At 31.6% G+C, this 27,333-nt stretch overlaps 1 protein-coding gene across 2 annotated transcripts in view; it reads right to left on the bottom strand.

The window, feature by feature from the left end:
- LOC145252742 (prestin-like) overlaps nt 1–27,333 on the bottom strand; it is a 402,460-nt gene that overhangs the window by 309,606 nt on the left and 65,521 nt on the right. Inside the window, exon 1 of one of the 2 annotated variants that reach the window (XM_080112611.1) lies at nt 7,057–7,168. The exons of the other annotated variant lie outside the window; for it this stretch is intronic. Within the exon in view, the coding sequence (XP_079968737.1) occupies nt 7,057–7,153 (97 nt within the window). The 5' untranslated portion in view covers nt 7,154–7,168. Of the gene's footprint in view, nt 1–7,056; nt 7,169–27,333 lie in introns of those variants that run through there. 2 annotated transcript variants of the gene reach the window in all.

Raw genomic sequence — 27,333 nt, 5'->3', positions numbered from 1 at the left:
TATATATATATATATATATACGCACATCCAATATATATATATATATATACGCATATCCATATATATATATATATATACGCATATCCATATATATATATATATATATACGCATATCCATATATATATATATATATACGCATATCCATTATATATATATATATATATATATACGCATATCCATATATATATATATATATATACGCATATCCATATATATATATATATACGCATATCCATATATATATATATATATATATACGCATATCCATTATATATATATATATATACGCATATCCATATATATATATATATATATACGCATATCCATATATATATATATATATATACGCATATCCATATATATATATATATATATACGCATATCCATATATATATATATATACGCATATCCATATATATATATATATATACGCATATCCATATATATATATATATATACGCATATCCATATATATATATATATATATATACGCATATCCATATATATATATATATATATATATATATACGCATATCCATATATATATATATATATATATACGCATATCCATATATATATATATATATATATACGCATATCCATTATATATATATATATATATACGCATATCCATATATATATATATATATATACGCATATCCATATATATATATATATATATATATATATATATATATATACGCATATCCATATATATATATATATATATATATATATATACGCATATCCATATATATATATATATATATATATATATATATATATACGCATATCCATATATATATATATATATATATATATATACGCATATCCATATATATATATATATATATATATATACGCATATCCATATATATATATATATATATATATATACGCATATCCATATATATATATATATATATACGCATATCCATATATATATATATATATATATATATATACGCATATCCATATATATATATATATACGCATATCCATATATATATATATATATATATATATATACGCATATCCATATATATATATATATACGCATATCCATATATATATATATATATACGCATATCCATATATATATATAAATATATATATACGCATATCCATATATATATATATATATATATAATACGCATATCCATATATATATATATATACGCATATCCATATATATATATATATACGCATATCCATATATATATATATATATATATATATATATATATATACGCATATCCATATATATATATATATATATATACGCATATCCATATATATATATATATATATATATTTATATATATATATACGCATATCCATATATCCATATATATATATATATATACGCATATCCGTATATATATATATATATATATATACGCATATCCATATTAATATATATAACTATATATACGCATATCCATATATATTTATATATATATATATAACTATATATACGCATATCCATATATATATATCCATATCCAGATATATATGTCCATATATATCCATATATATATATATCCATATATATATCCATATATATATATATCCATATATATATCCATATATATATATGTATATCCATATCCATATATATATCTATATCCATATATATATCCATCCATATATATATCCATATCCATATATCCATACATATATATATCCATATCCATATATCCATACATATATATATCTATATCCATATATCCATACATATATATATCCATATCCATATATCCATACATATATATATCCATATCCATATATCCATACATATATATATCCATATCCATACATATATATATATCCATATATATATATATATATATATATCTCCATATATATATATCTCCATATATATATATCTCCATATATATATGTCTCCATATATATATGTCTCCATATATATATATATATATATATATATATATATATATCTCCATATATATATATATATATATATATATCTCCATATATATATATATATATCCATATATATATATATATATATATATATATATATCTCCATATATATATATATATATATATATATATATCCACATATATATATATATATATCCATATATATATATATGGATATATATATATCCATATATATATATATATATCTCCATATATATATATATATCTCCATATATATATATATATATATATATATATCCACATATATATATATATATCCATATATATATATATGGATATATATATATCCATATATATATATCCATATCCATATATATATCCATATATTTATATATCTCCATATATATATATATATCTCCATATATATCTCCATATATATATATATCTCCATATATATATATATATATCTTCATATATATCTCCAGGTATATATATATATATCAGTGCACTGATATATATATATATATATCCATATATGTGCACTGAAATATTAAGGTTATTATTTCGAAATTATTATTTAATACGGAAGAGTGTGGTTTAAAATAACTTAACGTAATACAGAAATGAACAATGTAAAAAGAAAGCAGATATATGAAAATTTGAATTTAACTATTATTATGGTATCTGGTCAGTGCAGATTTATCTATAAGTAAGGCCAACCACTTTTAATTCAGTAACTGTAATTTTTTTTCAAAAATAATCAATTATAGTAAAGAGAACGACTCATAGAAATCTATCTATATTCTTTTTTCATTTTAATATACTTTCATAGAAATATTTCTGTTATGCCAAAAAACCTATTTACTTTACGTCACAAGTGTCACGCTCATATATGAATTCCATAGCTAATATAACATACTGACCCAACGGGTCGCGGGTAGTCTAGTAGTTAACTAAAGATGATTGTCCCATTAGAACACCGAAGCAACTAATAGGGAATTAATTAAAATGAATGTTTAAAAGAATATGCAAATTAGCTAGATCTTTTGCTAGTGAATGCAAGTCCACAATCCGTATATAAGAAAATTGTATTTTTTTTTTAAATAAATAGAAAAGAGGGTTTTTAATATGAATATCAATACACGCAAAAGAAAAACGAATATATATATATATATATATATATATATATATATATATATATATATATATATATACCACATCATTAAGTGTAATAGATATACAAAGCAGAAAATGATACAATATTGCACATTGAAAGAAACGTTAAGTCCACTCTCTGATTTAAAATGTTAAAACTGCAAGTTTTTGAAACTGGAAGATATAAGAGTTCGTTAAGTATATCGTTTTTTGTTTTTTATCTAACATTAACGTACTAGATTCGAACTTGGCACACTCAAGTTGTCAGTGCATTTTGTTAACCATGTACTTCCCAATTTTACGATAATCTCTCTTTTGGGTGTGTATGGATTCCAGAATAACTAGGCCGATTTTTTTTTTTTTTTTTGAAAGGCCATTTTTGGATTTTATGTGCCTGGGAGTATTTTTTAGATAGGTTTTGTTTCGAATTGCCCCCGATAGGTATCAGAAATCGATAATCGAGAACGTCAGATTTAGAAAGGAACAGTACGATTTTGACCAAAGTAAACACTCTGATACTACCTAACATCACAAGTGCATTTGAGAAGTTTTATCACCGCACAAGCAGAATAGGTCGGCGTAGTATGTCAACAGTACGATATTTAATAAGACAGGCGAATTCGAAATTAATTTTTTATTTAGAACACGATTAAATCTCGGTACTTGGTTTTTGCCTTTTAAAGTTTAATTTAAGAAAATCAATAGTAGGTTCTGTACAGTGCTATGTAGACTACAATGTATTATACACTAAGTCGGTGCATGGAGGCATGTAAACCTTCCCGGTACATCGTGGTGAGTACCCGACTAGAACAGGGAAGCAATTTCACTGATTTTAACTGAAATAAAATATTGGAAGTGTAGAACATTCGTTGGTGTTAATTTAGTCTCGGGCAACGTCGGGTGTCTATGCTAGTTTATTTATAATTAAAACTAGTTAGGAGGATATGCGCATATCCTATATTATATTTCTCACTAGTTTGTATGTGACTATGTATATTTAAAATTATTTTTTATACCTACAGACATTAGTGTTTATTGCTATTGCAATAATCAGTGCAAGAAGTGATAATTACTGCTGGTTGAAGGATTCGAACTCCGTTACAAAGTCACATTTGACTTCATTTGCTATGACGTTACCCCTGGGCCAGCATCAAGAGAATAAGAACACGGTTATTAAGAGAAAATAAACACACATGAATGCCAAATGCGGGCATAAAAAAAAATGAAGCAGCCAGAGAGTGTTCTAACGAATATCGCAAGTTGACTGCCCTTTTGTTTTTATTTCGCAGACAGGGCTCAACTTTAAAAATCTTAAAGGGGATTATATCATAAATATTAATAATTAGTTTTATATCTACAGGCACTGGTGTTTCTTCTTCCGCAAGCATCAGTGCAGAATGTGATCCATGTTTTCACATAAAATATTATGCTTCATTATAACATTTTATGTATCAATTTTCAATATTTACTTTAAGAGTGCTCTATACATGAGTAGAGCTAGTAGGTTGGTGCAAAAATAATGTCGTTTTATACAAAGAGCTGAATGTAAAAAAAAAACGACAAAAAGTGTGAGAACTCCTAGTGAGTGAAATAATAATAATAATAATAATAATAATAATAATAATAATAATAATAATAATAATAATAATAATAATAATTTGCATAACTAGATAAATTTAATTCAAATTATTTTAGTTTCCCTTTCTATTTATTCGTGTTAAATTTCTTCGGTTATGGATGTTTTTGTCAAACTTTTGGTCGACTTAAAAAAAATCTTATTTCTCTGATTGCAAGATTCATTTCATATCCCCGATAAAACTTGTTAACGCCGAACCAGGTAGGTTCCCTCTTATCTTTACATCATTATATATATATATATATATATATATATATATATATATATATATATATATATATAAGCATGGGTGCCCGGCGTTGCCCGGGTATTTGGAGGTGTATGTTGAGCAAAAAAAAAAAAATAAATAAATAAAATAAAAAAAGGGGTCAATTTTTTAAACTTTGACCCCTATTATGACCCCTTAAATTTATTGTTTTGAGCTCAAATCAAGTTATTAAGTTAGATCCATTTCCAAGGAACCTATATCTAATATTTCAAGTGCGTAGACCCGAAATTGTCGGAGGAGTTTTGTAGTGTTCTCAAAGGTCAAATCGTTGAACTTTGACCCCTGAACAGCCAAATTTTTGGCCGAAATCCGACCACATCGATTTTCCCAAATCTCAGTACCCTGTATATCAAATTTCGAGTCTGTAGACTAAAACTTTACCGAGTTATTGCGTAGGGAAATGTACACAGACACACAGAAAGACAGAAAGACAGACAGACACACACACACAGACACTTTCACTTTTATAGATATATAGACCCGCATGGGTTCCCGGCGTTGCCCGAGTGTTAGGTTTATGCTGAGCAAAATAAAAAACAAAAAAATGGTCCATTCTTTTAAATTTGACCACTATTATGACCCCTTAAAATTTATTGTTTAGGGCTTTAATGAAGCTATTAAGTTAGATCCATGTCCAAGGAACCTATTTCTAAAATTTCAAGTGTGTAGATCCAAAATTGTCGAAGGAGTTTGGTAGAGTTCTCAAAGGTCAAATCGTTGAACTTTGACTTCTTAACAGCCAGATTTCTGGCGGAAAACCGATCACAAAGATTTTCCCAAATCTCAGTACCCTGTATATCAAATTTCGAATCTGTAGACTTAAAATTGACAGAGTTATTGCGTAGGAAAATGCACACAGACAGACACACAGACACGTTCACTTTTATAGATATACTAGCATTTACGCTCGGCGTTGCCCAGGTGTTCAGAGGAGTATGTCGAACGAAAAAAAAAAAAAAAAAAAGAAAAGAAAAAAAGCGGTCAATTTTTTTAAAATTTGATCCCTATTATTATCCCTTAACATTTATGGTTTGGGGCTCAAATCAAGTTATTAAGTTAGACCCATGTCCAAGGAGCCTATATCTAAAATTTCAAGTGTTTAAACCCAAAAACCCAAAGGAGTTTGGTAGAGTTCAAAGGTCATATCGTTGAACTTTGACCCCTGAACAGCCAAATTTCTGGCCGAAACCCAATGCCAAAGATTTTCCCAAATCTCAGTACCCTGTATATCAAATTTCGAATCTGTAGACTTAAAATTGACAAAGTTATTGCGTAGAGAAATGTACACAGACACAGACAGACACGGTCACTTTCATAGATATATAGATAGATATATAGATAAATTAAACAAACATATATACGTATACATAAATATATATGGAAACAATTTTGTGTTTACTATAAATTTTTTATGCAAATATTATACAATATATATACTATAAATATTATGCAAATATTATACAAGTATAAACCATATAGAATATCTGCATGAATATAATTACACGTAATAGTTAACTAAAGATGATCATCCCATGAGAAAACCGAAAAAAAAAGAGTCAATTTTTTTAAACTTTGACCCCTATTATGACCCCTTAACATTTATTGTTTTGGGCTCAAATTAAGTTATTAAGTTAGATCCATGCCCAAGGAACCTATATCTAAAATTTTAAGTGTGTAGACCCAAAATTGTCGGAGGAGTTTGGTAGAGTGTTCAAAGGTCAAATCGTTGAACTTTGACCCCTTAACAACCAAATTTCTGGCGGAAAACCGATCATAAAGATTTTCCCAAATCTCAGTACCCTGTATATAAAATTTCGAGTCTGTAGACTAAAAATTCACAGAGTTATTGCGTAGGGAAATGTACACACACAGACAGACACGTTCACTTTTATAGATATATCGATAGATAGATTGGAGCCAATATATAGCAAGTTAAAGATCTTAGGGAAACCAACGTTTATTAATCCAATTTGATCATTGTTGGCTATTAGTACTATGTCATGTTCATCATTATTTAATTAAAAGTTTGTTTTATATAAAGAGCGTTGAATAAAAGTTTTTTTTAAAGAAAAAAAAAAAATCGCTTACCAATTTTCTGGTTAGTTTTCGCATTGTTTCTTTCGTTATTTATATTTGACGCCATTAAATGGCTTTTACTACGAGAAGGCTTTCCGATACAAAACATGGTTTTAAAGGAACCAATCGGCTTTTTATTATATATATATATATATAAAATAAATAAATAAATAAATAATGCGATTAAGTTAATTCCGTTTCAAACAATACGATAGGATCTGAACGTAGTTGGTCGAACTATTTAGTATTTTTTTTATGCTAAACATTATAATCATTTAACGAATGTCATGAAAATAAATAAAACCCAGAGAGTAATAAAAAAAAAAAAAAAAAAAAAAATAGAGATGAGGTGGTTATATTTTATATTTCGTATGTCCGCTCGTAAATTAAGCTAATCTTGAATTAATGTGGCACGTTTTAATAAAATTGCAATAAAATTTATAACAGCGGCATTGACATGGATAACAAAAAAAAAAAAAAAAAAACTATGCGAGAATTCAAGAATGTAAGAAAGAGATTGAGGGGGAGGGACCCCCCCCCAATCAAGTAAATTCGAAAGACATATGGGAAACTTGTAATGTCGCCATATTAGATTTCAAAATGACTGAAAAAGAATAGGATTTCAAATAAACAAGCAGATAAATAAACACGTAAATAAATAGCGTAGCATAAACAAACAATCAAACAAATAAATAACTAAATTAATATATATATATATATATATATATATTGGAAATCCAATCTTTTTCCATTCTGTTATAAATCCAATATGGCGACATAAGACATTCCCCACGTGTGTCTTGAATTTGATTTTTTTTTTTTTGGGGGGGGGGAGAGTACCCATGAACATTATAATAAGAAAATGTTTATTTTTTATGCGTTGCAGACTTTACACATCTCCATTCTCTTTTATATTTTTTCTTCTCCAAATCATTCCATAAAATAAACTTTCTGACATTTGTCTCTGAAGAGATGTTTAGTGAAGCTCTGTTATTCAACAAAACATGTACTATATTTTTACTACTACTACTACTTCTCTTACTTCTACTACTAATAATAAATAGTAAAAAACATATAAGTGTGAATTAATGGCAGCGTTTTATTTTGGAATGATAATGGTATATATCATATTATTATTAGATAATAATTATTCCTTTATACATACAGACATTAGTGTTTCATGCTTAAGCACTCATTAGTGTAGGATGAGAATTCCTGTCGGTCGGGAGATTCGAACCCAGCCACGAAGCTACCTTTGACTCCGGGCCACCAAACAATTGCTACGAGAATGAAGGGAGTCAAGAAAATAAATTAAACGCTAAAATCGGGATATATATATATATTAGGCACCGCCAAAAATGGCCGAAAAATCAAGTTTTTGTTGTTTTTTAAAACGAAATTACATTTATTAAAATCCATTATTTCTGTGTAACTTTTTTTTTCCAGAAAGATAAAACCCTGAATTTTATCATATAGAAAGCAGAATAATGTAAAACTTTTTCTACTATTTTTAATTAAATTTTAAATGTTAAATTATCCCCAAAAGTTAACAATTAGCGTTTTTTGTTTTGCACACACACAAAAAAAAAAAACGTATATAAATAGTTAAAAAAAAAAGAAAGAAAGGTTTTTGAAAGAATTTATTTGTTTATTTCTTGTCTAACTAAGATTTAGGGTGATTTTCTATGAGAATATGCTAAAAAATATTATAATATAAGTACCTGGATTTCAAATAATTCCACTTATTCATATAGGCAACCAGTTACTTCGAGTCGATTTGATTATTGTTTACATTTGTGCTTGATAAAAAGCAAACTACGGAAGACCAAACAGGCAAAAAAAAAAAAAAAAACTTATTTTTCAGTGACGAAAATTTCAATGTATTATTAACGCTGAGGCTGGCCAGTACCAGATGGGTGACAATTTGTATGAGTTTGGTTTTTAATGTGTATGTGTGTGGGGGCCAGGCTCTCCAAAATGGGGAGGGGACAATTTAAAGCAGAATAAAAAAATTATTTTAGCGCGTTTGGTCCACCGTAGTCGAAAGCGGCAAACGTTTCCAAACTTGATCGAAAAAATAATGATATTTTTAACACAAAGGGCACAATATTTATCGAATTTTTTTTGGTATCGATTCTTCAAAGCATGCCCTGTTTAATAATGGTCATGCATTATTCGGCTCGCTAAAAAGAAATTGTTAATTTATTTATCAAAGATTTTAAAATGGCTTTTTTCGTATAAATATTAAAAAATTTTTTTTTTGTTTTGCTTAATTTAATTAATTATTTTACTTAACATATTCACCGAATTTCACACTTCAAAACTCAAAAGCGGGATAATTAAACACAATCGAAGTTCTGATATTCAGACATCAAAATAAGGTATGTAAACAAGTTTTTTTTTAAATCTATAATCCCGTCCCTTACAACAACACAATATGTTTTGTTCAGTTTCAAATGATTATTTTAAGCGTATTTGGAACCCCCTCAAAACAAGGGGGGGGGGTAAGCAACCAAAAATATATACATATAACTATTGTTTATGAAAAATAAGTACACTGTCATAAAGTTCATTCTTCTCTTAATAATCGCTGAAAATTTCGTATTGATTGGATAATTACCTAATTTTTGGTAGATTTTTAAAAAGACGGTCCGTCAAAAAGTTCTTACCTGCCCCCCCCCCCTGTTTTGGCGGTGCCTAATATATATATATATATATATATATATATATATATATATATATATATATATATATATATACTAGCTGTACCCTGCCACGCGTTGCTGTGGCTAAATTTGGTGTAATGGGAAATCCTAATAAAAAGAGAAAATGCATGTTTCTTATATTCTTAGTACAGCAATCCACTCCAAAAAAAAAAAAAAAAAAAAAAAAAAAAAAGGCGAAAATGAAAAAATAAATGGTACTCTTGCAGAATTGGATCCTGATCCTCTGGATTAGCGTCAATCATGGCTTGGACTCGACAAACAATCAGTGGATAAATCTGAACGTAGTAAAAATGTTGAAACGCTAAATGTTTTTTTTTTCTGTATACAAAAATGTGAGTTAGTAATTAATATTTGAGTGATGGGGGGTGGGTTACTATACACAGATTCGAAAAAGTTGTCCAAAAACAAATAAATGAAAGCAAAGGTAAGGTAAGTTATGTTTCTACCTAACTGGATAAGTTTAGTGTTTTTATGTAATGTAAAATGTTTAATCAGCTCGAAAAACAGAAATGGTTGCAGACTCTGTTGAATACGTTAAGTTTGGGAAAGTAAGTTGAAAACTAAAAACTATACAATACAGTGTGAAAAACCCACCGAATATATGTTACCATGACATAGGCTGACATAATCGGTGGGTTTGTGACAGTATTTTGTATAGTTTTTTAGTTTTAACTCAGTTTCTCAAACTTAACGTAATCAACAGTATCCGCCACAATTTGTATCTTTCAAATACACCGATAAACACTGCTTTTTGAGCCGACTAAGCGTTATATTAAATGAAAAGGGTTTGTATTACTAAACACAGATACAAAGAAATTGTCAAAAAATAAATATATAACAAATAAATGTTATCAAAGGCAAGAAAAGTAAATGTTCTACCTAACTGGATAAGATTGTAGTGTTTTTATGTAATGTATAATGTTTAATTGGTTCAAAAACATGCAGTGTTTATCGGTATATTTGAAAAATACAAATGGCGGCAGACTGTATCAGACACGTTAAGTTTGGGGAAATTTTGGGAAAATGAGTTTAAACTAAAAAACTATAGAAAATACTGTTAGGAACTCACTCAATATATGTTACTGTGACGTAGGCTGATATATAATCAGTGGTTTTAAACTTTTCCTCGATACAGGTGACGACTTTTAAGAGTCCCTTTTAGTGATTACCTAGTTTGAGGATATTTGTACACCTAAACGGCAAATCTGCCCCAAAAGTCCGGTATTATTTTACTTTAAGGCCCGTCTCATGTTCGTATATAACGAAATATTTTATTGTAGATTTCGGTGTACTAAAAACGAATCTTCAAACCGTTTACGTCGCAAAAAGAAATATTCATGATATGAAGAAATTATTTTTTCGAAAAGTGGGTGATCACTTTTCAATGTAAATTTAACTTAGAATGAGCACCCACTTTCTGACCACCTGAGAGAGGGGCATTTTTCTGTGTGTTTCTTGGCGAAAAAGTTTTTTGTTTGATTTCTTTTGCACGGTAATAACCCCTGGACTCTGGGACTATTTCCCATTTCACAGCCGTAACCTTCGTTTATGCTACGCGCGAGCATAAACAAAAGTTGTTTAGCCAATAAACATGGGAAAAAATCCCCCTCCTCTCTCAGGTGGCTAGAAAGTGGGTGCTTATTTTAAGTTAAATTTACATGGAAAACTGATCGCCTACTTTTCGAAAAAGTAATTTCTTCATATCATAAAAACTATTTTTTGCGACGGAAACGGTTTGCAGATTCGCTTTTAGCACACCGAAATCTACAAAAAAATCTTTTGTTATATACGAACGTGAGACGCACGGCCCTTTATGGAAAATTTTATCAAAAATCCGGGAGAAAATAGTTTTCAATAAAAACAGCAAATGAATTCGATAGAAAAAAATGGATGCTATTTTTAAAAAATTTTTCTGTGTGTTTCTTGGCTAAAAATGTTTTGTTTTTATTTCTTTTGCATTTTGCAATTTAAACATGTAATTTTAAAGGATTTTCCAAGGGGAAAAAGAAAGTACCCCCCCAAATCGTAGCCACAAAGTGGGTGATCATTTTACGTTAAATTATTATGGAAATGTGATTCTCCACTTTTTTTAACTAACATTTTTCATATCTTGGAAACTACTCGTTTGCCTTAATTATAAACGTTATTTTCGTTTTCAGCGACCCCGAAAACCTATAAGAGTGGTAATTTTAAAGGAATTTTTGAGGGTGGAGTAATTCTTCATATTTACCTTCTTCCCCCCCCAATAAAATAAGAAATTAAGAATTAGACAAATTTATTTTAGGTAGGCTTCGCAAGGAAAGCTTTTAAAAATAAAAAATTAAGATAAACAAATGATGCTAGTGCACTTACCGATCCGCGCTATTTTTTAAATCGTATTTCCAAGTTTAATTAAAGTTTTATGATATGTTTTTTTAATTCAATTGTAAGGTTAAAGTACAATATATATATATAATTTTAAAAATAGGGGTCTTTTTTAACCCATCTATTAATTAGATTGTTAAATGTTGTAATTTGAAAGTCGTCCACGTGTGGTGCACGTGAAAGGCTAATTTCTACCGGAAATGAAATGGCGAACAGTCACGCAGTTACGAAAAATATATTTATTTTATTTAATATATTTTTATAATTTGCGATCTTAATGATATTAATTTATTTAAATAACATGCAAACATTCTTTGACTTTACAGATAAATTTTCGGAAAATTTCAATTAAATTGGCAATGTAGAAGTATGGTTCTAACGACTTTGAACGAACCAAGAATTATGTATGTATATATATATATATATATATATATATATATATATATATATATATATATATATATAGAGAGAGAGAGAGAGAGAGAGAGAGAGAGAGAAAGAAAGAGTAGAGGAGGAGGAAGATTAGGTACTTCTATAAGTGAGAATCCATATTAGTCCGAATGTTTCGGATTGCAATTCACGGAACAAACTAATTAAATTTGAGAAAAATATAAAAAGGAAACAGTGTTAAAGTATACGACTGGAATAGGCAAGTAACTATGGACTTCGACGGCTCAGCTATTTCGGTTTATTCTGTAAATCGCGATTGGAAACATTCGTTTTAATAAAATTGCAATAAGACTTATACTGTCATCAACGATATAAGTAATGAAAAAAACAAAACAAAAAAAAACTTGCGAGATTTATAATGATGGAAGGGATAAATAAAACAATGGATATTTCTGCACCAGGGAATCCATATCGGCCCGAATGTTAGCAATTCACGGAACACACCAGAAATGGTCGAAGCAGTTTATGATTTTAAACTTATGATTTAATCTTTTCGTTTCATGAAATCAATCTTTGAAGTTCATTTAGGAGACTTTTTTTTTTTAACAGGCATTTAAAATTGTCGTAGACTCTTTGAAATTCAGTATGTTATTTCTATACACCGTATAAGATGACTGACCATCTTTATGATTTCAGATTTAGGAATTGGAATACACCCTACTAAAGCCTGATTGTCAAAACTGGTGAATTTCAAAAATGCAATCTGCACGTGAGGACACTTTAGAAGAACGATATGCAATAAAATTATGCCGCAGACTGTTTTTGAAGCACCTGAATTGAGCTTCAGTTTTTGAGTTGCATAAGAGATTCAAGGAAGGCAGAGAGTCTGTGAGGGATGATGAGAGGTGTGGGAGGGGTAAAGGAGTGAGAACACCAAAGCTGATTAACCAAATAAAGAATTTTATGGATAAGGATCGTCATGTGTCTATAGAGACAATAAGTGCACAGTATGATGTCAGTATGGGAACTGTACGCATAATTATTCACGAAGAACTGAAGATACGGAAGATTTGAATAAAATTTGTCACAGAAAATTTGTTCGGAGAAGATCAGAAAGAAACAACGTTGTCATGACATCAGGGAGAAGATTGGGCTGATCAATTCAGATTCCGAAGTTCTTGATGCTCTGCTGACCTGCGATGAAAGCTGGATCTACTGCTATGACCCAGAGACCAAAAGAGCTTCCAGTAGAAGCATGCTGGCTCTCCCAGACACAAGATGGCCAGACAGAGCAAATCCACTCAGAAACTTACGATAATTCTTCTTTTTACAGCACGGGCATGATCTACATGCACTGGGTTCCCACTGGACAGACAGTCAACAAGGAATACTATGTTGAGGTTGTAAGGGAGTTCAGAAAGAGATTCTATCGGAAGAGGCCAGCACTCTTCAAATCGGGTAGATGGCATTTCCATTAGGACAATGCACCAGTCCACTCCTTATAGTCCAGAACTTGCTTCATGTGACTTTTGGTTATTACCTTAGCTCAAGGAAACCTTAGAGGCTGTTGCTATGAGACAGCTGAGAAGATGAAAGAGGCTGTGATGAGGCTCCTTGACACGCTCACACAACAAAATTCCATGTGGCCTTCCATAAGTTGCTGGAACGGTACAACAAGTGCATTGCAACCGGAAGAGATTACTTCGAAGGGAACTAAAGTTTAATGTGTATACTATCATTGGAAATGACCACACGATAAAAAGTCTCGAAACTTATTTAAAGCACCTCGTATTAGATCCACTAATATTCCGTACGGATTCCCAAGTTTGACAAAAAGACTCCTAAGTTAGAAATGATACCCATGAAAAAGGTCGGAGGTTACATCGACCGAATCATTGTTAGAATAGCAGCAAAGATGAGACTAGTAGTCCGAATAATACAAATTTGCAATCCTCATCTCAAACATTTAGAAACAAAAAGATAGGTAAAAAACATGTTCATTAAAAACAGCTTTTTAAATATCATTTATTAGAGGAGAAACGTTTAGAATTTGGTCCCCACCAAAGTTGGGCACAAGGTCAGTTTATCGTAGAAAATCCAGTTCCCCACAAAACAAGGCAGTCGGCAAATCTGGCCATGATTGAACAAATCGACATTTCCAGCTGACAGCGCCTCATGCGATCGGTAATAAGTTCTAAATCATAAAGGAGGAGACAATGCCTAGGAAGATAGTTTCGTATAGGTATATATAGTTCCAGATGTAATTGAACATTTGATGAAATACTTGTGTTTTGTCTTCAATCATCCATCGTCTTCTGGAATGATTATTTCATACCAAAATCAGACTGGGTCATGGCCTGGTTCTCTATCAATGCCTTGTGTAGTTCTAGGAAATTCAGCCTTCTAGACTTTACCGTCTCACCTTTTAAGAAAGGTTTAGTTTATTACTAATCGTCTGATGCCGACGCAGCTTCCCAGACATTTTTTGATCGGCCAAAATGTTCTTCCTTTATAGTGCTGACTGGAAAAACAACGCCTGAGAGAGAGAGAGAGAGAGAGAGAGAGAGAGAGAGAGAGAGAGAGAGAGAGAGAGAGAGAGAGAGAGAGAGATCGCACGCACGCACGCATGCATTCTGGTCAACTATTTGCCCAATATTGTGTCCCACACTCACAATCGATTGTGATGAAACATTGAGCGCCATGATGCTCGCTCCGTCATTGCAACCAGAGGTTCAAAATTCTGAGAAGTCAATATCCTCCAAACGAACCTTTATTTTAACACAAAGTCTTCCAGCGTGTCGCTTGAGTTCAGGGGCCCATATGAGCACTTTCCTAGTAAGTTCATCAGGTCGGGATACATCTCCTGCCAGCGCTTGAAGATCGATGCTGAACGAAGCATCATTTTGCTTGTTACATACGACATGATTTCGTCACAATATATTGAAGAAGATTTATTTTGATTTTAACACAAAGCTGAATTGCATTAGTTCATCATAAGCGTACACAATGCTATTGATTATTATACTGTACTTAATAGCAGTGATTAAAAAAATAATTAAAATAAAAATATGACTTGAGTTCCATCAGCTAGAATCAAAACCAAAACATATGGCTCTCCGGCGTTATCGTTACAATCTGAGCTAAGCCTATACGCATAATAAAAACTAAAAAAAAAACTAACATTTCAGCCCGGCGTTGCCCGGGTGTTTAGAGGTGTATGTTGAGCAAAAGAAAAAAAAAGCGGTCAATTTTGTTAACTTTGACCCCTATTATGACCCCCTTAACCTTTATTGTTTCTGACTCCAATCAAGTTATTAAGTTAGATCCATGTCAAAGGAACCTATATCTAAAATTTCAAGTGTTGAGACCCCAAATTGGCGGAGGAGTTTGGTAGAGTTTTCAAAGGTCGAATAGTTGAACTTTGACCCTTTAACAGCCAAATTTCTGGCCGCAAACGGATTACAAAGCTTTTCCCAAATCTCAGTTCCCTGGATATCAAATTTCGAGTCTGTAGACTAAAAATTGACAGAGTTATTGCGTAGGGAAATGTACACATAGACAGACAGACAGACAGATACACAGACACGTTCACTTTTATATATAGATATAGATACCGTTGTTAATGGTATAAACGCACCTGTGTGTATGCATAGAAGTAACAGGTTTAGTCACAACTACCCACTCATACCAACCTCATAACTTACTCCCTTAACTCACCTCCAGACCTTCCCTCGAAACCCTGGTGTTAGACCCCCCCCCACGTGATCACTTTTGTTCAATCCTGCTTAGAATACACCCTTTCGTTGTCATCATTAAGTCATCATCATAATATTCCTCCTGAAATTACACACCGTTTAAATGTGCTGTTGTCTCGGTTGCATCTGTCAATAAATGCCCCCACATAGATAATAGGCATCTTACATACTGATAAAATAGAACTACCACCCATCCACACTATACTTCCCTCTAAGCCTTAAAACATATACTACATACATTAAGACTATAATAGAGACCCTATACACCCTTTCCCATTACAACCTATATAATACGCTCCTCCTTTATCTTAGAATTCGATATAACTTCCTCAACATCATCTATAATTTTATTGATTTATTTCGTTCCTAATTTATCCCACGCTAGACGTCGCACCCCCTTTATGTTACCTAGCATCTTCTCTACTCTTATGATGAGAAGCATTAGGCTTCGAAATGCCTTGGCGTAAAGAATATATATATATAGTCTAAAGGATCTTTGAATAAAAAAAATGCAAAAATAAAAATAAAGAATGCAGTTTAGATTCCCGGAAGGAAAAAAAAATTAACCTATCGCAGACTAAGCACCTTCATAATCCGATTTCTAAAAAGTTTATAATGACCAAAGAGAATTCATTTATATATGGATGAAAAAAAAAAATGAAAAAAAAGGCCTTGTTAAATAGAAATAAACTTAGCAATTGCATAAGCCGATTTCGCAAAAGTCTTCAATTTTAAAACAGAATTTAACTACATAAGAATGAAAGAGAAAACCTTAACTAAAATTTATATATAAGTTTTTACTATAATTTTTAAATACCTAACGACACTAGTGTTTCATCTTTTCGGGAATCTTCAGTGCAGGGTATCACGATTAATAGCAGTTAATTTTACTATAATTTTTAAATACCTAACGACAGCAGTGGATAGATTCGAACCCGGCGACACAAAGTCATCTCTGGCTTGATTAGCCAGGACTGTATATATATATATATATATATATATATATATATATATATATATATATATATATATATATATATATATATATATTAGTGATGGGACGATTCCAATATTTTTCCCGATTCCGATATAATTACCGATTCCGTGCTAAATTCCCGATTATAATACAATTACCGATGCCGATTCGGATTCGTTATAAATTTCTAAATATTTAACTATGGAGTTGTTTACTTCACACGATTTTCGTAAAAACACTTGTTAAATATGCAGATATTTTCCTAAACGTCAAAATACACTTGTGGAGGATGATCTATCGATTTTAGCTTTACTGGTGATTTAAAATCAATAAATATTTATTATTTTATCATTATTACCAGTAATGGAAGATTTTGCTTTAAAAATAAAATAAACTAAAAACAGACAATTAAAAGAATCGTTTTGGCATCGGAAAATAGGCATCAATTTTTCCGATTTCGATAGCCCCAAATCTTCCGATTTTCCGATTCCCGATTCCGATTAATCGTACCAACACTATATATATATATATATATATATATATATATATATATATATGACAAACATACACAGACTTTACACCCCAGATTCAATGAACAATTCGTGATTGATAGCATCGACATAATCCTCAATAACAACTCCTTCCAATTCAATAAAGACAACTACATCCAAACACTAGGCACAGCAATGGGTACTAAAATGGCACCGACATATGCCACCCTTACACTCGCCTTCTTAGAAGAAACCCTTTATGAAAGGATAGAGCAAAAGTACGGGCACAATATAAAAACACTCTTCATAAAATCTTGGAAAAGATACCTAGACGACTGCTTTATCCTCTGGAGAACCTCATGGGGGATATCAAAGAACTCCACATTTTTCTACAAAATCTACACCCAAAAATAAACTTCACACTAGAACAAAGCCCCACAGAACTACCTTTCCTAGACATCCTAGTAACAATAAAAAACAACAACATAATCACAGACATCTACCACAAACCCACAGACACTCAACAATACCTCCACTTCAAAAGCCACCATCCTAAAAACTGTCTAAAATCAATACCCTACTCCCTAGCACGTAGAGTCTGCACCATAGTAACAGACAGACACCTCCGTTCAACTAGACTGAATGAACTACAAATTACACTGCGGAAAAAAGGATATCCACTACCACTAATACAGAAAGGTATTGAACTGGCTGAAAAAATTCCGGTACTTGTGCATTTAACGAACCAGACGTAACTCAGCATTTGCTCGGCTTTGTCCGGCGCATGACGTCAGCAGCCGGATAAAACCGAGCTTTGGCGATAAAATAAAAACAACGCTACAACAAAATAACTGTACAATGAAATTGTAAAATGTAGAAACATAAAAAAAAAAATAAATAAGTAAAAAGCAAAAACCTACCGTTCATTTGTTTTTTTTTAATTATTATTGTTTAAAATTGTCTTCTGTTTTCAAAATAAATACATATAAAGCAAGTTTTGTTAAATAATAGGAAACTTTTTTTTTGTCTGAACTGTTTTTTTTTTTTTTTTTTTCAATTTTTAACATAAAAAAAAACATTGTCTATGTCTTAAACACGTAAAAGTTAATTTTTTTTTTTGCAACTCTTTATGTCAAATAAATGGAAAAAGGGCAATAAAAAGCATTGGGGGGGGAGGAACAAGGATTATTTGTACATTTTTTTTCGCCAGAAACAAGGATTTCTTTTTATTTATTAGTGAAAGGAGGGTTTCGGCGTTCCTATTTGGTACAGTGACCAAGAAACCTTCCTTTTCGGCGGGGTCGTATCCAGACCGGTGTCAGAAGTCTGCCGACGTTGTGTTTTCTGCGGTTAAAAACGGACTCGTCGATTTCTACTGTATGGCCTGGGCCTCCAATCTGCCGGGGATTCCTAAGAAAATAGTCTCTGCATATATCACGCAGGAAATTTTTCCAATTCACAATTGTGTGGCGAGAACGTAACCCACATTCGCGATGGAGATTTTTTGTAGATGCCATCTCCAACGCCTATAAGTATATTATTTTTTATTATACATGCGATGGTTAGTCGGGATTTTGAGAAGAAGGTCCCAATCCTAATGGAGGTCCATCGACGACATGTTACACTTCTACACCTCCAACCGTAAACGTCGGAAAGGCTTGTTCTCTTTGCAAGTACACAATCCTGGCCAAAATGTAAACACCTCTTCTCTTCTCTCAACAATTTCCGTTGCTGGCAAAAGTTTAGTGCAGCCTCTGGGGTCGGGAACTGGTCCGCAAGATTTGTAATATTCATTATTATTTCGTCAGTTATCTTTTTAAAACAATTTTTTTTTAACTCTCTTCAAATAAGCGTTTCTTGAGTTGTGACACTCTTCCAATTGATAGCGAAATTCTCGTCTGCTTAATCGGCAACGCTCGATTATATCCGGCTGTTGACATTATGCGTCGGACAAAGCCGAGCAAATGCTGAGTTACGTCTGGTTCGTTAAATGCACAAGTACCAAAATTCCAATAGACCAACTAAGAACCCCAAAAGAACACAATAAAGAACAAATTTTAGCATACGTCTCTACACACAACACAAACAACCCAGAACTATTCACACAGATAACAAAAAACCTTATCCTCCTCAATCAGAACGACAAACTAAACAACATACTTAAAACAACAAAAATAATAAAAAGCAAACGCCAACCCAAAAACTTAAAATACATCCTAACTTCCTAAAAACTCGTCCCACACACTACAAAAGGGGTTACAAAATGCAACAAACCGCGATGTGGAGTATGTGACATAATAATAGAAGGTAACACATACACATTCAAAAACCCAGCACAAACATTCAAATAAAAAAGGATCTAAATTGCACCTCCAGAAATGTAGTATATGCACTAAGATGCACACTATGCAACAAATCCTACATAGGCGCCACCAAAAATTTCAGCAATAGAGTGGCCTTACATAAGAGCAACATCAAAATTGCAGATAACAGACACCTCTATGTTTCAAAACACGTATACACATGCAGTGGAAACAGCTTCAAAATAATGCCAATCTTCCAAACAGACAATTATTTTTATTTACTTACACAGGAAAAAAACTTCATCACCAGATTCACTCCTGAACTGAACAGAGCCTAATATCAACACACAAACCATGAAATGCAAGGCACACTCGCATGCACATCCATATACATATACACACCCACACATAAATCAGAACCGACACATTAAAACACACACACATGCGCGCATGCTACCACACACAGACATAACACCCTATCTCTAATACAACACACTGAACAATACCAACCCTACATAACCTCGAAACCAACAACACTAGGAAACACCTAGAACCATAGTATAATATTTGTTCCAACACCTCGCTAACTCCTCAGTCAGTGGAGGAGAACCCCCTCATGACTGAGACAACTATCATCCCTTCTATCATCCTCCTCCCATACCTATACCCCCTCCAACTGCCCCCCTCTGGGGAACAAAATCTTCCCCACACTAGGAACCGATCCTGGGTCTGGCCATACCCACATGGGGAGACAAATAAATAGAAACATTAAAAAATCCCCTATAAATATTTTTAAATACACCCCTCTATCTAAACAAACATAATATAAGGAATACCCGAAAAGACTGAAACGAAAAATCACAATACTAAAATCCAAGAATCCAAAAAAATAAATATCAAAATAGAATGAAAGCACCCCTACCCTTATTTCAGAAGAACTGCCCCCCCCTCCTCACACATACACATTAGTAACGACCTTGGATCACAGTCATCTTCCTAAGGAAGCAAATAACCTCATAATACTATAAAACAGTACACACATTCTCAAACCAATAAAAGAAAACACACACACACACACACACACACACACACACACACACACACACACACACACACACACACACACACACACACACAAACACACACCCTACTCTAAAGGAAAAAGGAAAAAAAAACATAAGCAGAAAGAGAGAGTGACTACAGCCGAGGTCAGCGGCCTCGACAAGCCCAATAAAAGAGTAATAAAAATTGAACATGCCAATGAATAATAGACACTTACACGCCTCAACCCCTTGGAAACACTTCAAATGAACTACGAAAATGCCATTTTTACATCACCAACACATTTGAAAATAATTTCTGACGAGGACGCTTCACAGAACGTCTGAAACGCGTAAAAACGATTTCAATGATTTAAAAACATTATTACAATGATCCAAACAGAATTCTCAATGAAAAACCAAGACACGGAATAATAAAATAATGTTAAAAAATACACATTGTTGGTGACTACCCCCTTATTTAAATATATATACCTGTACCCATGTGCCTGTTGTTGGCAGTGACTAGTGCCCGGACATCGAATCTCGGGGTTTATGAGCTCGCTACGACTAGCCAGGCTGATGAGTCGTAGATAATTACTGTCGTCACTTTAGACGATACAGGTACACTATTATTACTGATATTAAATTATACAGATATATACACGTAAATAAAGCAACCAGGTGTCAGAGCTATATTTATGAGACGATTCTTTCGAGGCAGTACCTCCCCCATTGTACAAAAGTTGTGAGGAGCACACCCGCTGTCTATCATTTTAGGGGTCCTTCACCGGTGAAGGGATTCCGAGGAGTTTGAGCTGTTCTAGTCAGTTCCATCTTAAATGGAGCCATCTCTCATTTAATGCCCTTGTGGGGACACAGTTATATTCACATCCCGCCCCCCCCCCCACACTCACACGAGAGCAGAGTTATACACTAGATCGCTTTTTAACGGAGAGAAAAAAAAAATAATCAGAGCACTTTGCATTGGGACAAAAATAATTACCTCAGTCTATAAGGATTTCTCTTTCGCTGACCGAGGCCAGAAATGATGAAGTGTAATAATTTGAACAGGTACTACGTTTCTGGATTTTTTTTTTTTTTTTAGATAAGGATAGATTATTCGTATTATTTGGATTCTTCGGACTACCGTTCTCATCTTGAGAGTTATTTTCACAACGTTTCGATCGATGTAACTTTCGACCTTCTTCGGGTGTATCTTGTCGTACTCGGTAATCTTTCTGTCGAATTCGGGAAGTTTTCTCGAACTCGAGAATCTGTACGGAATTCCGAACGAATCCTTTCGAGTTCGACACGATACACCCGAAGAAAGTCGGAGGTTACATCGACCGAAACGTTTTGAAAAACACTTAAGATGTACGAATTAGTACGAATAAGACAAATAATACGTAGAACAGATACTATACGTTGCTTCTGACAGAGATAATCACTCGTCTATTAAGAAATGAGAGAGAGAGAGAGAGAGAGAGAGAGAGAGAGAGAGAGAGAGAGACGGGGCAAGACGTGGAGGTGTATGCATGTATGTGGCCAAGCGCAATTCCGAGTGAGAACCGCCCATTGGCTTAGATTGTCATACCGAGCGGTTAATGTGCGCCAATCGGCTCACGTCGTCCGCCACAGCTTCGTTAGCATCCCGGCATCTGTTGTCGCTAATGTATAACTTTTTTACTCACACGCGGCTTTCTCTTATTATTTTATTATTCAGTTCGTTTCGCGTTTCTAGTCATTCAACAGGGTAGGTGGTCGTCATCACTAGGGAGTGGAGCGGGCGAGCCAGAGAGAGAGAGAGAGAGAGAGAGAGAGAGAGAGAGAGAGAGAGAGAGAGAGAGAGAGAGAGAGAGAGAGAGTTTTAATCGGTGGAATATATATATATATCATATATAAAGTGCCTGTCTGTGTGTGTGTCTGTGTGTACATTTCCGTACAAAGTAGCTTTTAAGTCTACAGACTCGAAATTTGATATACAGGCTATGAAGATTTAGGAAAATCTTTGTAATCCGTTTTCGCTCAGAAATTTGGCTGTTAAGAGGTCAAAGTTCAACGATTTGACCTTTGAGAACTCTATCAAACTTCTCCGCCAATTTTGGATATAAACAATTGAAATTTTAGATATAGGTTCCTTGTACATAGATCTAACTTAATAACTTGATTTGAGCCCAAAACAATAAATATTAAGGGGTCATAATAGGGGTAAAGTTAAAATAAAATTGATCTCTGCGGTCTCTACCAAATTACTCAGACTATTTCTGGTCTAAACATTTGAAATTTTACATAAAGGGTATTCAGAGATAGGGCAAGCTTTTCATTCGGTTTGGGTCGAAAACTTGAGCTACCAATATATAAATGTATGTATGTATGTATGTATGTATGTATTTATGCATGTATGTATGTTTGCATGTCTGCCTAAAACTTTCGACAGAGGCGACGGATTTTCACAAGATCAGTACTGTTTGAAGCGCGATCCATCAGACGACAAATACCGAAAATTTGGGCAAAACATTAATTTCTTCACCCTCAACTGGGCACTTTTCTACAGGGAGGAGGCGATTTTTTGCATATATAATACTAGCTGTACCCTGCCACGCGTTGCTGTGGCTCAGTTTGGTGTAATGGCAAAATCCTCATGATAAGAACACCATATTAAAAATGGCTTTTAGAATGAATACCACAGTTCTCCTCACGTTAAGACTTTTTTTTTGTAATAAATTGTTAGTTGAAAGCACAGAATAGTTACCAAACACCATGACCTCCCCATGGTAAAAATGGCTAAAGAAAATAACTGTTTTCTTTGTAGAAACGTATGTGTATGTCACCTAAAAATTTCTTTAATGAAGGAGAAGCATTCATATCTTTTTATAAAAATCAACTTCTTGTAAAAAAAAAAGAGCGTATTTTCACGGTTAAAAGTTTTCTGGAAAAAAAGCATTAACCTAACAATTTATGGTAAAAAAAAAAAAAAAAAACCCAACAATCGACTGACGTATAATAGCACAATATTTTTTTTTTTGCAGATTTGCCGTTTAGTTGTACAAATAGCCTACAACCTTGTTATCAAAAAAAGGGACACGTTGGGTCGTCACCGGAATATATCCGTAAGTTTGTTTACGTATAATTTATTTCAGATTAACAACATTGTTTAACAAATAAAAGGATTAAATGTGTTTAATTTTATAATTTATTATTGTTTTATAATTAAACATTTAAAACATTAAACAATACAAATAATACGTTGTTTAACAAATAAAAAAGAAATGAAAAATGAAGTTTTAAAATGATTAAACGTGTTTTATTTTATAATGTAAAATGTTTATTTTATAATTTTAAATTTAAAAAATTAAACAATACAAATAAGATTTTGGTTTGATTTTACATTTTATATTGTACTCCGATGCATGATGCGGCTCCACAATAATTCAATATTTAACTTCATTTCATTATTTCTTTTCGAGAACAAAACCAACATTTTATTTATATTGTTTAATGTTTTTATTTTAAAATTATAAAAATAAAACACATTTAATCGTTTTAAAACTTCATCTTTTATTATTTCTCTGTTTTATTTGTTAAACAACGTTGTTAATTTTAATTAAATTTTAATCATAGTATTATATTTTCAATAATCACATAAATATAAACAAACTTTCTGTTTACAATATATGTACACCGGTGTTGACTCAACGTGTCCCTTTTTTATAACAGGAGGCTATTCGTATAACTAAACGGCAAATCTTCCTTTTTTTTTAAAAATAATTTCACGCTATCTTATTGTTTAATAATAAAGTCTTAGCTGAAAGCACAGTATAGTTACAAAACACCCTCCCCTCGCCATGTAAAAAATAAAAAGTAAAAAAAAAAAGTTATTATTTCAGCACGATATGGAAAATGCATAATAAACTGTACTTTCACCTAACAATTTGCAGTTTTAGTAATAAAAATAAAATTTTGGGTACTTATATATTTTTTGTTACTGTGCTGAAATAATAATGTTAATATTTTGAAAGGCATTCGTGACATGGGAAGGACAGTAAAAATAATAATAAAAAAAGGATCGTGAAAGTTTAATTTACCCCCCCCCAAAAAAAATGTAAAAATAGCGTGATATGAAAGCACCAAAATGTGGTTTAATTTTACAGGAGATATTGTTCCCGGGTGCATACGATGGCAGATGGTAACCGTACTATGTTTACATATATTTTTTTAATATCTAATAAATGTAAGGTGGAAGCACAAACTAGTTAGAAAACACCCTCACCTACTCCGTAAGAATGATTTTCCAAATAATAACGATACCAAAACTACATAAGAACCGAAAATTTCATTTTTATTCGTCAATGTTTGTCATTCTAAATAAAATGAAAGACATGTAATCATTTCAAAACTTCATCTTACAGTTTATTTTTTTTAATTTGTTAAGCACATGATCACATTTCAATAAGTATGTTATTATATTTTTACCCATTTAAAGGTTGTAAAACATGTGAACAAACTTTTGTCCGATACAGGTGACGAATTTTAAGAGTCTCTTTTAGTGGTTACCTGGTGTAAGTATATATGTATAACTAAACGGCCAATCTGCCCCCCAAAATCCGGTATTATTTTACTTTAAGGCCTGTCTCACGTTCGTATATAAGAAAATAATGCTTTGTAGATTTATTTCGGTGTGCTGAAAACGAATCTGCAGACCGTTTCCGTCGCAAAAAAAGTAGTTTTCATGATATGAAGAAATTACTTTTTCGAAAAGTGAGTGATCACTTTGTGATGGATGATCACTTTGCGATGGTTGATCACTTTGCGATGTAACTTGGAATGAGCACCAACTTTGTGGCCACGTGAGAGAGCGGTGTTTGATTTCCTTTACATGGTAATGATCCCTAGACGCTGGGACTATTTTCCATTTAACAGCCCTAGCTATCGTTTACGCTACACGCGAGCATAAACGAAGGCTGGTAAATATGCACTCACGTACCAAACTGCCTTGTCAAAAAAAAACCCCTTATATGCAATAAACATGAAAGAAGATGCCCCCTCTCTTAGGTGGCCAGAAAGTGGGTGCTCATATTAAGTTGAATTTACATGGAAAAGTGATCACCAAGTAAATTCCTGATATCATGTAAAGTATTTTTTGCGACGAAAATGGTTTATAGTTTCGTTTTTAGCACACCGAAATCTACAAAAAAAAAAAAAAAAAAAAAATGAGAAAAATTTGCATGTAAAACCGAAAATGAAGTCGATAGAAAAAAAATATGCTATTTTTTTTTCGGAAAAAACTAAACAATCAAAACGTTATAAAATGAATCTAAAAATAAAAAATAGGGAATGTTTTTTGTACTTATCGATTAAACAGATATAGAAATATTGTGGTGCATGGGTAAAAATAGTTCCGCATGTACTGAAAATATCTTTATTTTATTTAATAATAATTTCTGTGTTACTATTTTAACGATTAAAAAAAAAAGTGTATTATAGTCAGAATCGTTAAGTTTCGTCATTTCAAAATGGTAAACCGGAAGTATATTCGCTAATCGGCTCGGATGAAATCGGAAATTTTCCCCGACGAATAAAAGTTTCTTTTTTTAATAAGGTAATATTTACTTTTTAATATTTAAAAACACAGTTAGATGATAAAGATTCACTGTTATAGAATTTCACAGAAAACGGGATTGTAAATTTCAAGTTTATCGATTTTTAATAAACCAGACGTTCCATATATATATATATATATATATATATATATATATATATATATATATATATATATATATATATATACTATTTAATACATATAATATATATATATAATATATATATAATATACATAATATAATATATATATCTAATATATACATTATATATATATATATCTAATATAGATCTAATATATATATAATATGTATATATAATATTGTATGTGTAAATATATATAATATAAAATAATATATATATCGTTTTTGGACACTGCATATAATACATATATAATATATATATATCTATGTAATATATATATCTAATATATATTTATAACATATATATATAATATATATATATATAATATATAATATATATGATATATAATATATAATAAATATATGTATATACTATATATACTATAATATATATAATATATATAATATATAATATATATACATTGAAATTTTACATAAAGGTATTCAGAGATAGGGCAAGCTTTTTAATCGGTTTGGGTCGAAAATTTGAGCTACCAATA

The sequence above is a fragment of the Euprymna scolopes genome, chromosome 29, assembly GCF_053919585.1.
Source record: "Euprymna scolopes isolate OS-2025 chromosome 29, ASM5391958v1, whole genome shotgun sequence".
Taxonomy (NCBI): domain Eukaryota; kingdom Metazoa; phylum Mollusca; class Cephalopoda; order Sepiida; family Sepiolidae; genus Euprymna; species Euprymna scolopes.
The sequence above is the reverse complement of the archived record's forward strand: the minus strand, read 5'-3'. Positions and strand labels throughout refer to the sequence as shown.